General features: G+C 37.9%; 1 protein-coding gene across 1 annotated transcript; it reads right to left on the reverse strand.

Moving 5' to 3' along the window:
* Positions 1-173: 173 nt before the first annotated feature.
* LOC149047613 (microfibril-associated glycoprotein 4-like) lies at positions 174-3,245 on the reverse strand. Its single transcript, XM_089203984.1, has 3 exons — positions 2,844-3,245; positions 2,370-2,753; positions 174-669 (listed from the first exon to the last, which is right to left on the reverse strand). Exons 1-3 carry the CDS (start codon positions 3,109-3,111, stop codon positions 413-415), a joined length of 909 nt encoding a protein of 302 aa, XP_089060110.1. The 5' UTR covers positions 3,112-3,245; the 3' UTR covers positions 174-412.
* Positions 3,246-13,104: the final 9,859 nt, after the last annotated feature.

A 13,104-nucleotide genomic window follows, 5' to 3' on the forward strand; every position in this document is an offset into this window, starting at 1 on the left:
AGATCATGCCTACATGCTCGTTTCTCAAAGTTAATTACGTAATCCCAAGCTACCAAGAAAAAACTCGCTCCTTATTCCTCATATACTCCTGAAGCAGACTCGAGTTAACGCTTTCAACAGCGTCTTGTTTTGTCAGGCTCCGCTGGAATATTGATTTTACAGCAAAAAAACACTTTCTTTTCCTCATTGTTTTATCTTTATTTGAACCACAAGCTTAGTTGCATCTACATCTCTTTCATAGAAGTATTTTATTTTTATGGCTTCGTCAGCGGTTTTAATTTTGAATAATAATGCATGCACTTCTGACTTGTTTGAAAACTTTAATTTTAAAACTAAAGCACATGAAACCTTATGTATCAGCCGAGCGCGCAATCATCTCTTGGTTTACATTATAACAGCACCATATTGAACCTCAGAAATCCTTCGGACGGATTTTCAACTCAGACTTCTGAAGAGCTTCATTTTTATCTTTCCAGGTACTCCACACCATTGCATCGCGGTCAGTTTTACCATTCCTGTACAGGCTATTGAGGTTTGATTGATAGCAACTATTATACCACCAAGCGCCTTTCACGACGGATGCACAATTGATTGCGCTGTGATCATTATCTCGATCTTTAGTGCTGAATGGTAGGCCGCGATGAGAACTGAGAGAATCACCAGCCGTGCCTGAAAAAAATAATTTTCAGTGAGAATTTTATGATAATGTGCCTAAAAACGTGAAAGATTTGTTTTACTGCTTATTAATTGAGATTGAAACACTTTTCATAATGAGTATATATTTCCTAAACATCAATAACCTACAAGTATAAACGTATTTGAAGAATTCATTTTGAAATCAAGAAAAATATGATAAATATATGTTATTTGCCGGCTGGGAGGTCCGTATGGTGAAAAACTGTGACCTCGGTCTTGAAAATACTGCCCGAGGCCGTAGGCCGAGGGCAGCATTTTCAAGACCGAGGTCACAGTTTTTCACCATACGGACCGACCCTTAGCCGGTAAATAACATATTTATTGTTTTTAAACTTGACGAAATTCTTTCCGAAAGAACCCGAATGACTTATGGCCGTAAATACGGCAAGATCTTCCATAAACTGAACAATTTTTGAGTGAGTAAATGGTAGTTAAAATAGAGGTGATGCAAATTTAAGAGAGATGCCTCAGCGAAACATTTTCATTTCCGTAACGATAAAGGTGATTTAAAAGGCTTCCAAACAAACTTTGAAACATTATTTTTACAAGTATCTGTCACAATCTGACACCTGTCAATTAGAGAGCGCGCAAGAAAAAAAGAAATCGTAGGAACATTTGAAAACCAACAGAACTAGTTTGGCAAGGACTGTCACGACAATGTTTTCTTAAAAATCAGTTAATGATCTAACGGAAAGTATTATTTACTCTCATCGACCATTCATTCATGTACGAAGATTTACCTCTGTTCATTAAGTTACCGGCGAGGAAAGTAATTGTGAGTAAATTCAATTTTTTGAAGTTGTGAGAGTTTGCTCGTTTGTTTGCTATAATGGCGTGTTTAACTCTGATCTTTCCTTCACAAAAACTAAATTCGAACGGCACACTCCAACGAGACACAAGGGAATTTAATGCAGCCTTTTCTCAATTCCTTCAATTTCTGTTGTGCAATTTAAGGTACAAATGTCCAAATTGAACGGAATTGGAAAGACTCACCAGGAGCGTATATTTGTTGTAGAACTTAAATTAAAACTTCGCTCGCTTTTTTTTTACTATGAACAAATTGCTCGAGAAAATTCAGATATTAAATGAATGAAAGTTGCATCGTTCAGTTTAACTGTAACCAAATACCTCACGTTTCAACTTTCAGGGTACTTTTTGTGAACGATTAAAATTAACTGCAGACGGTTTTTAGGCCGCTTGTCAACCAACGTAATGACACTATTGTTTATACAAATTCATTCTGAAACCAATATTTTTCTGTCAACCAAAGTGATTTGATAGAGAGAAAAGGGAGGATTCATAAGTTATTTATCGGCTTGAGGTAGGGACCGACGTGTTTGCTTAAAAATACTGCCCAGCTGGAAAACAAGGGAAATATTTACGAAAAATGACAACGAAAGTTGGGATGTACCCGGCGACTCACGAAAGCGTTACTGCGGCCCGTGGGCAGAGATAGGAAAATACTGACCGGGTAAAGAACCAATCAGATTGCAAGATTCGTTACCGTGCCCTCTAAAGAAACAATAAAATACTTTAATTTTATCCTCTTTCCACATCGGTATTGCCGACAAAATAATTATTCTTACACCGTACAGCTACTTTCAATTCTACCTGCGAAGTTTACTTGAGTAACGTTACTTCCTAACACCACTTTAAGATTAAATCAGTTTCACCTGAATAAACTCCCAAACCCAGCAGGTATTTCGCCCTTTCGCTCCCCACAGAAAATGAACTGTACTCTGCAAACGCTTTTTTACCATGAAAGTCTTCCAAGTCAACACGAAACTTGTTTCTGCTGTTTGCAGTCAGGCGGTGAATCTTGTCCAGTCCGAGCCAAAACTCGCCGTTCAGATTGCCGAAGCCCTGTTTGTAGTCATCCCAAGCGCGGAAAAAATATACTGCACCGTTATATCTTTTTTGAAACACCGTCCATCCTCCACCGGCTGTTGTCTGATCACAGAAGACTTCAAATTCTCCCAAACCATCAGGATTTATTTTGTATACACCACTAATCTTGTAGCCTGACTTGTAAACTTCGGCGCAGTTCTTATAAACAGCTGAAAGAAAAAAGAGAGAAAGTGAAACCGAATGAGCACCAAGTCAACTAAATCTTCTTCGTTCAATCTAAAAGTCATTTTCCCACCAACCTTTCCCATCTTGCTTCTCACAAGTTTGGTTCTTCTTTATGTTTCGGATTTCTTGTTCAAGTTTGGTCAGTTGTTGTTGAATGTCAGAAAACATATTTTCTATTTTCTTGGAGTTCGGACCAGCGTAGAAATAATTGTTATTGACACCACATTGCGGATGATGTTTCGTATCGTTATCGGTTCTTGCTGTTTTAGACGACACTTTCGTCGAGTTGGAAAGCGCCGTCACGAAAAAAGAGAAGAGAAGAACTTCACAGAGATGTTTCATCGTGAATCTACGTCCGAAAACTTGCTGCAAGTGCAAGTGATTGCTATAACTGATCCACTGAAGGAATTATTTTTCAACACTGAACCAAGTTTATAGAATGTTGTGAACAACCTTTGCTATTCGAGCCTTACAACAAGATTTTTCGCGTGTCCGCATTCTATTTTAGACATGACACTCATTTACTCATAACAATAAAGTGTCACTATTGTTTAGCCACCGTGCTTCACTGAATTTGTTATTCATATTTTGTCCATTTACTCAGGGACCGGCATCGTTCCTAATGAACGACCCGGCAAATGAAATGCACAAACACTTGTTAATAACTGCTGAGCCTATGAGAAAAAAAAAAGCCTTGTTACTGGTGTTTGGTCGATTTGAGTCGAGAGAGGCATAGCGTCTGAACCGGGCTAAGAAAATTGGATCGTCAAAACCGGTCTCATTTACATTTTTGCCGAAAACAAACTTATTTTAATAAGCATTGCATGATAAAGAAATTGATTGTTTTCCAATGGTTTGGGATTGGATCCTCTAGAATTGATTATTTTTGTGATCCTGCAGAGCCAATAGCTGAAAATAGTTTATCGAATGACTTTTCATGCCGAAGCTTCACAGGTGCATCAAATACAGGAATGGCAACTCAATTGCGTGACTGAAGTTGGGTCTTTGATAAACAAATGTTATTCATTGGCTGACACGTTTATAATTCTTGACCGAATAGTTGCAAAATCGATAGCGCATGTAATACATTGCTACAGAAGTAGTCTGTGAGTAGGCCCTTACTAATATTAGCTCTGCAGCACAAGCGCGCCTTCGAGCCGGAGAGAGGTCTTCTAGGGATCTGGCACAAGTACCAGGTTACCCGCGAGCTAACGTTTCTCAACGCCTCGCACCGATATTCGCAGGCCAAGAAATGTCCGTATTGAGGCGCTAATAATGCTCGCTGGCTACTCAGGGACCGTGCAGAGGGAGGGTCTGGGAGGTGCTTTAGCCTCCCCACTTTCTTGCAAAAATAAAAATAAATTAAACAAAAAAAAATTTCACTAACTAAAATTTAACAAAAATAACGGAGCCAAAAATAGCCCCCCCCCCCCCCCCCACTCAACTTGCTGCGCGGTCCCAGCTTTTTTAGTAAAACAAGAGGCAAATTAATAAAAATGATTATAGTAAAAATTAGGTTTTATAGCCGGATGTTTCCATGAGGCGGAAACTACAAAAAATTTGAACAAACAAGTTTACTGCGACTGGACTGATACATCCATCCCAGGTATTGCAAATTTTTTCCAGCACCCACCCTCCAAATCTCTAGTTCAAAGGGATAATTTTTATGGATGAAACAAGTCAAAAGTGGGTGAGAAATATTTGAACACAATATTTTGGAATTGTTGGGCGCGAGAAATTGGTCGGTAGACGTAACATGACGTGAGAACAGAATGTGGAGTTCCGCAGCGCAAATTATTCGAAATGAAGCAATGCCTAACGGAAAAAATCAATAAGCTGATCCCTATTTGCGTGGATTAGCTATAAAAAAGTTTGCAAGGCTTCTTGATCAAAAATTATTTTATGTGTACTTCCACAATAGGGCCTCTTATACCTTTAGCTAATAAATGAAAAAATGCATGAGGTAGTGATGATGATCACTCCATTGTCTACAATCTGCGGCCACCTTAAACTTTGTCGTATGCAACAGCTGATGATGGGAAGTTTTCAGAATGGAAAAGCGAGAAAAACATCATAAAGCCAGTTTGAAATGGAATCCTGAAGTAAAACACATAAGGCATGAATGTCTATTCATTTGAGAAGAAAAGTGATAGTACAGATTTCTGTAGGAATTTACAACTGGATAAGAGAGTGGATGGAACAAGAATGTGGGCAGTAAAAATTTTTTGCTTCCCCCAGTAACCCTTGGGGAACAAGGACTTCCCCATTAAGGAGACAGTTATACACTCTGAGAATTTTAAACCACACCCAGCAAGAGAGGATGGATCAGGGCACTGCAGCAAAACAAACGCAACCCCTAAAAGAGACCAGTTAAGGACACCCAGTAAACATTTTTTAATGATTTTGATTAGATATTGACTATTTAGATATAGATAATTAAGATATTCATTTTCCACATGTCTTCATAACCGACCCCTGAAGAGACCTTAATATCTCAATGTATTTGTTTTATTGCCCAGGCAGCACCCTTGGTGAGACAGAGATCCAAAATTTGCACTCTTTGGCAAGGAGATGGGGATCCTCCCCTTTTCAGATGGGGCTCCCCCTGGTTTCTACATGGAGGAGGTTAAGTAAATATTAAGCCCTTGGCAGGATCATAGCCCAACCACCTTAAAGGAATTATAGACTCAGCTTTAGCAGCAAATCATTACTGTACAAGTATAATATCCATTGTTGAGGTTGAAGGGCAGGGGTGAGGAGGGGGGCTTTAATAATCTGAAACAAAATAAACTGAAAGGCAAGTTGTGGCTTTGATTATGCATAATGAACATACTACTGAACATGAATTGTAAAAATGTTACCAAATATTTTGTAATTAATGATAACCTTTACCAGTGTCTAACTGCACCAATAGAATAGGGATAATTCTCTTATTACCATACTTTGATAAGATACTGATTTTAAATCTTCCCTTGCACTAAATGAAGACAAAAATGGAATTTGTCTTCCACATGAGAGGAACAGTTATCAAGGTTGTTTTTGTTGAGCAGATATGTCAAAGCTTTAGCTCCCACTTACATTCATGTTGAACCAGCTTGTCCAATAATTGTCAATCAGAGCTTAGATTTCTGGATAGCCCTAATTTCCATAATTTTGATTTTTATATGGCAATTGATTAGAGGTATGAACACCATAGGTAAATTAATGGGTGCACAACTAAGAAGGACAGGAGTGTAATCTGAGGTTATTTCAGTTAAATCAGCAGTGCTGTCATCAATAGAGGACCTATGCCCCATACATCAATACTTATGAAGTAAAAGATAATAAGCAAGTAGCATAAAAACTGCTGACTAATAAATAATAATAATTAAAGAAAAAAGAAACTCATTCATAACACCACAGCCCACCAAGTTTCCCCCTCCCCCGAGTTCTAGTGGTATTTGCTGTATAAGATAGGAATCTATATATATATATATTTATATAAAAGAAATATAGAAAGAGGGATGTTGGAATGAATGAAGTTGAGCACACTTTAGGAAGTAAAGTAGATCTTGTTTTAGGAGGATAACAAGTCTTTAAGGACATTTGAATTTCAAAATCAAGTTTGCAAAAATAAGAATAAGATCAGTCAAAGAGTACATGAAATGAATTGATAATAAAATGCTAATTTGAAGTAGACGCTGATTCAGTGCATAGTCCTGCATATGATAGACAAAGCCTTACAAGTGGTAAAGACGACCTGTTCAAAAAGTAACTGGTCGTGTGGAAAGCACAATAACAGAGAGCACACTGAATATATATAAGCTGATATAAATTAAATCTGGTTTCCGGAGATATCTTTACGAGAGTCTCGTTTCCTCAGCTCGAGCTCGTTTCGTGAAAATCCTGCTCTATGATAATCACATGTTCGGTCATATAAGATTCAAGTTAACATTTAATAAGCAAAGAAATTTACGATCAGCATTAAATTCCACAGATTTTTAACTACGATTCTGATTTTCATAAAGATTACTTCAACTGAAAGCTAAATAAATCACAGACAATTGTTCCTTATCTTTGCGGGACACCTTAGTTAAAAAGAACGCTGATTGGCTAGATACGAATCTTCCAGACATAAGAATAAACAACATTTCCAGACAAGCATTTCACAATCGCTATTTGATATCTATGCTATTATTCTGTTTCCGACACATTAACGATCGTGTCAAATCCACTGCTTTCCCGAATACACGAAAAAGAAATAGTTTGATAACGAAAACTGGACCGACGTTGAGGAGGGAAGCATTGGGGCCTATAAGAAACCCCAAAACCGTAGAAAAAATCATCCAAAACCGAAAAACCGAAAAAAAATTCGATCAAAATCGAAAACCGCATGCAAAACTGTCAAAACCGATACATTTTCACATCCCAGTTATTGAAACCCTGATCGATTCGATACAGTGGTGACAAGTGGAGCATACAGAGTAAACTACACTAATTTCATGAAAGGATTGATGAATGCCATGGACTTAGCATTCGTATCTTCAAATATCTACTCAAATTAACAGCTGTTCTCCAGAGGACCTCGAATGTGGTCTCTGCGGACTCAGCAGCTGGTAATGGAGCCTAGTTAAATTAAGGATATTCGCACAAAAGTCCTCTATAGGATTGCAATTTTGCAGTCGCAAAAAGCTATAGCTTTGGAAAGTTTCATCGAAAATCGCTAATCTAACATCTCCACCTGAAAGTTTGGAGATTGTCTTGAAATGCTGAATCAATCAGTCACGTGTGGCCTGTAACTTGGTTACCAACTTCGGGGTGGCGTTGATAAAGAAACCCAAGCAATGTTCCGTGCTTAGCCGTACCCTACGTGTAGTCGTACCCTCCCCTTCCCCTACCTTAAGGGAGGGGGGGAAGGGTACGGCTACACGTAAGCTACCTAGGAATCCCTGCGATATTTCGGTTGGTTCGTCACGCATTCGTCTCGATAACATTTGAGTTTAGCTGCTATTCGAGATCAGTGGAGGCGCGTAATTGCCGCTTAGATCGAAGAGAAACGGAAACCCAAATAGGTCCCAAGTAGGAAAAACCGAAAGCCGCATTGGATATCAAATCCGAAAACCCTTAACATTTTTCGCGAAAACCGAAAACCGACAACCAAATGCAAAAAAGCGGAAAATCCACAAACCACAGTGATCACCAAAACCGAGGAAACGAATTATTTTGGCACAAAAACCGAAAAACCGATCTAAAAAATAGCCAAAACCGCAGAACAAAAAAGACATGAAACAAAAAAAGACATGAAACTCGACGACAGCAACATCTCGGCAGAACACTTTGGACAGATCTATCATTGGAAATCCACAACAGAAAAATGCGATCTAGCGAAAGAAACGTCTTATAGACTTGACAAAGTACCATCTTTAATTTTCCCTGTTCCCACCTTCTTAGCTTAGAGCCAAGGTTTCTCACGTAATCAATTTCTAGACTGATAGTAAATCGCAACAATCTGATCCACATTGCAATGAGATATTCGGCTTGGTACAGAGGTTGTGTTCTGCCTAGTTCCCTAAAGTAGATGGTGTGAAACTCCTCTAGGCATGAGTTCGAATCCTTTCGAAGCCTGAAATTTTTTCAGGCCGCTTTTCTGTAATTGCTAAAGGTGCAGTCCACCAGGGAGAGTCCGGCAATTCTTTGCTTAATTTTCATCTGCAGGTGAAATGAAATTTAATTCAATTGTGAGTTGTTATCCAGAGTTCGTCAACTCCTCGTACGATGAGCCATGAGGCGGACAGGTCAAGAAGCATACAACAGATATTGGAAAAATGTTTGTTAGCAATGCATTGAGTTTCACATATAAAGTGTGTGCTGCGCTATCAGGATTTTCTTTTTATATGTAAGTAACTATCTAGGCATGGACTAATGGTTCATGCACACTTGGCTCATTGACAATATTAAAGCTGTGGCTGTTTGGTTAGCTCAGATTGCTTATGGCTATATGTGCGATCTAAGTTGGCGGGTGAAAAATATATCTGGTCATATCTGGCAACTTAACTTTAGACCAAAGTCGCCAATTGGCGACCAACAGATCAAAAAGAAAAAAAAAAGGAGACTTGAGAAAATTATCAATCTTTGGTCGAATTATCGAACAAACGCCCGTTTTTCCTGTCTTTCTCTTGTTCTTTCTCGCCGTTCCGTTACTCTCAGATACGCATCAACCTTAAATGAGCGTTGATCAAGTCAAACTGATTTCAATGACATAACCTTTATTTAAATGACGTTCAGCATCTCAGTCTAATCATCAACCTTTTTGTACTAAGTCTTAAGCGATTCAAAATGTTGTTTAAAATGAGGAAGGTTTTCAATGCTAATAGTTCAGCTCACTTCAAACTGTTAGAGATGTTTCTAAGCTAGACAATCGACCGAAATCGTATTAATCCGTTCTCAGCATCTTTGTTGTGAATCTTTTCTGGTACCAGACGTTTTCTTTCTTTTATATTTTTTCTTTAGGAGTGAGAGAGGGGTAGTTGCGCGACCATAAAATGTTTTAATGGCGACCATTTTACAGTTTTTGAAAAAAAAATAATACGTTGAATTTTTATTGTAATAAGTACTTACGTATTTGACACCTTTCTCCTTTGTATCCTGGACGACACTTTCTGCCATTTATTTGTTCATTGTTTTCACGGAAAACATGGACGCATGTGGCCTGGGTCAAGTTTAAAAAAACGCGTCAAGAATGTTTCCTCCAGTTTTTTGATGGCCGTACAAGCGATAGACTTTTCTTTGACTAATTTTGATTCCTATTTATTTCTATGCAAAGCGATTGCAATGGAACATCATCCTTTAAACTGTTGAATTATGACGATGTGAAATATCTCAAAAGGCAAAAAAAGAAAAAAACTGCTCAAGGATTAAATTTAAATCATTCAATAAAGAAAAATCAATTCTTCGTGAATGAATGTATATAAAATGTAGAGAGATAAAAGTGTAAATCAGGAGAGTAATTTTTTTGAGGAAGTAATTGCGTGTGCGACAAAGAATCCAATTAACAAATTATGAAGTAAGTCTTACTTTTTATGCCTTCTGTTGTTTTCACAGCGCTCTGTTATAACAAATTGATGGCAGCTGCAAAGCTACTCTGTATAAATTGAAGTTAAACTTGACCCTTACGTTAAACGGCAAAAGGGAAACATTGAACGTCGTGCCACCGAGTTCTCTAAGCTATTGTCGATGCTATCTAAAGCCTTGCCTTAAGGATAACAGGAAAAGGGAACCAAATCGGAGTTCATTTTTGCCAATTGTCTTTTCCTTAGGTATTGAGGCTAAATGTACTTATGAAGAGGTCGGGAGCAAGCCTTGCTTACAGCGGTCTCTGCATGCTGGATTTTTGAAATTTTCGCGCTCGCGCAACTCCGGCATTCCTTTTTAACTTGTTTGCTCAAGGTTATTCACAAAACCAGGAAAAAATAAGAAGGAAAAAAAGCAAGGCGTCCAAACTCTGTGATCTCTAAGGATTAAACAAATACGACTCTTGAAACGGTTGTTAATAGCAAACAATGGAAAGTAAACGGTGATTAATGCTAGTGTTACCAAAATTTAAATTGACACGAATTAACAATGATTGCATTAACGCCTGTAGAATCCAACGCGATAACAAGCAAACCACAGAGATGCATTTTTTTTACTGACCCGAAACACCGAACAGATCCAAAGTACGTGGATCCTTTCTTCTGTTTGAAATCATCCGGGTTCATCTGCCATGTTATGTTGTTCAGCTCACAAATGCGCTTCGTATTATTGCTTTTGCGATGAACATTAAACGATTTGCAATTGTCATTTCCCATACATTTTAGCTGACACTCAAACTCGTCAAGAACATCAGTTTTAGTCATAATGTGACCCATTAAGGCATATCCTGCAAAGAGAAGTCTTTAGGTAAACACGAGGAAATTAGGCTGGACCGAGCCGGGTTTATCACTTACCAACTTGAGTTTTAAAAACATTCCCACATAAGTCTCTGTTTGCCCTAACGAGCAAAACTAACAGAAATATGCCAGTAATCACAAAGACTAAGTGATTTAGCCGCAAGCCTTGCATGGTTTTCTTCTTTGCGAAGTCTTTAAGGATACTGTAGAAATCGACCTCGTTGTCGTCCAGAACCTCCTTGTGGAAAAAGTTGCTTTCGGAATGAATACCTTAATAATCACTTGTGTTCAAATGAAACCTTTGTTGCCTTCAATCCAGCGTAAGCTTTAACAAGTTCAGTAAAGAGAAAAATATCATCCGCGGCCTTGCCTATTAACAAGTGAAGAAAACATATCTGTTGCTTGAAACCACAACTGTAAAATCCTCAGATATTTGGACAAAAGTTTATGAACTAAAGAATAATCAGCCCATGTTCGATATGCTTAGAAACGAGCTGCGTAACTGGGTCGAGTACATGGATTCGAGGCTCAGTTATTGGCCAACATCGAAAAACAAAACAAAAGGTTTTTTAAAGAACTGTTTTTACAATGTTTCATCGCGAAAGGGATTATAAACAATTTTTAATTTCGTACTATCGCATAACTAAAAAAGGAAACTCTAATGGATACTTACACAAAATAAAAGTCGCAATAAAGAAACTAAAGAAGTATAGACTGTTCGAGCGCAAAAGAAGTTTTATTTAATTATTTTTATATGTTTTGAATAAAATGTTTACGATTAGGGTATAGGCCTGTACCGATTGTACTTGTAGAATAGTGGAAAGTTTCTCACTGGAATACCAAAAAGCTGTAAAAAAAATTGCCAAAAACTGATCCAGAAAGTCGTCACCTCAGCTAAATTCTTGATATTTTTATGTAAACGTTGATTAAAAGCTTTATTTTCGGTACTCAAATGTAGTAATTGGTGACATCGGTCGTGAAAAACAGCCGAAAGCTTAACTTTCAAGAGTTGGTTGCAAATATGAGCGAAATTTAAGGATAACTCGTTTTAGTCCAACGGAACAAACCTCATGGTTTATTTGACGCCATTTTTGCCAATTATCCATAATCTAAGTTAGAGAAAGATCGCATTAAGCTCGTGAAACGTTGTCAGGTGTTAGGTTATGTGTCCCAAAAGTTGACAAATATTCAAGGACTTTGCATAAATTGAAGTTTCCTATGCAGTCGTCGACTTTTTCGTGCCTAATGTGACTTTTGATCGAACAAAATGAGTTATTATGAGCCGCGCCACGAACCGTTCTATGATTATAGGTTAATGGTACTCTGGATTTTGTCAAGCCAAGACAGAAACAATCCTTACGAAGCTAGATCGGACGCACTTTACAATTCTGTGATTGTTACTGGCTTGGAAAATATTTAGGGTGGACCAAAGTGTTTATTTATCTTTAATTTGCGTACTGTATCTATTTCTTCATTTGACTTCGACGTTTCAACCACAAATTGGAAATCGTTTCGTTATTTAACAAGTCCTATAAAACATTGGTGAATAAAAGAAAGGGGTTTAGTTTGACGTCGACAAATTAATTAGAGCGCGTTGATGATGGGATGAACGAGCCCGTGTTAAGTTATGCAACTCCTTCATTGAATATTGTTATTGTTTGGCGGTCTTCCTTTCACACGTTTCTATCCCCCCACGCTCGCCTCGCGTTTGCTGCCGCTTGCCTGAAAAAGGCAGATTGACATTTGTTCGATCTGTTGTAAAATAGAGATATTTGTTGAAGAAGTTGTGGGAAAAAAAGTCCTTAATATTTCAAAGGAGTCTCCCATAATGTACTTTACGACTCAAAGTTTCCGATCTCCTCGAAAACAAATATTTGGGGAATATATAATCGACTTGTGGATTTTTCACGTCAGCAGGACATTATCGGACAGGATTATCTACTTATGAATCCTCTTTATCCTAATATGAAAGAGATTATCACAGAAATAAAGTCTATATGAAGTTTTTTACAGTCCTTTACTTGGATGTGATCCTCTCTCCTTTCTACTCGTTTAACTGTCATGTGATTGGTGTGTAAATACTCTTGGTTGTTGTCGGGTTGTTCATTTTGTTCGTTTTTTTTTGTTAGATTTTTTCGCTTTTGTTGCTTGGGCTTTTAGTTCTGTATTATTCTCTATTGATTTGGCCCGTTTAATGGCAAAACATACACGTAGAGTTTCTGTTGCGTCACTTTTATAATTTTTAGGGTCACATTCAATTATTATAACTCGAACCTAGCCGTAAGCGGCGAGACTTTATCTACTGGCCGTTTTTTCGTGTTTCGTCGCCAAATGCCCTTTACTTGGATGTGATCCTCTCACTTTTATTATACCCGTTTAACTGTCATGTGATTGATGTGTGGATACTCTCAGTTGTTTTCGGGTCGTT

Source organism: Pocillopora damicornis, chromosome 4 (genome assembly GCF_964200805.1).
Source record: "Pocillopora damicornis chromosome 4, jaPocDami1.2, whole genome shotgun sequence".
In the NCBI taxonomy this organism is placed as follows: Eukaryota; Metazoa; Cnidaria; class Anthozoa; order Scleractinia; family Pocilloporidae; genus Pocillopora; species Pocillopora damicornis.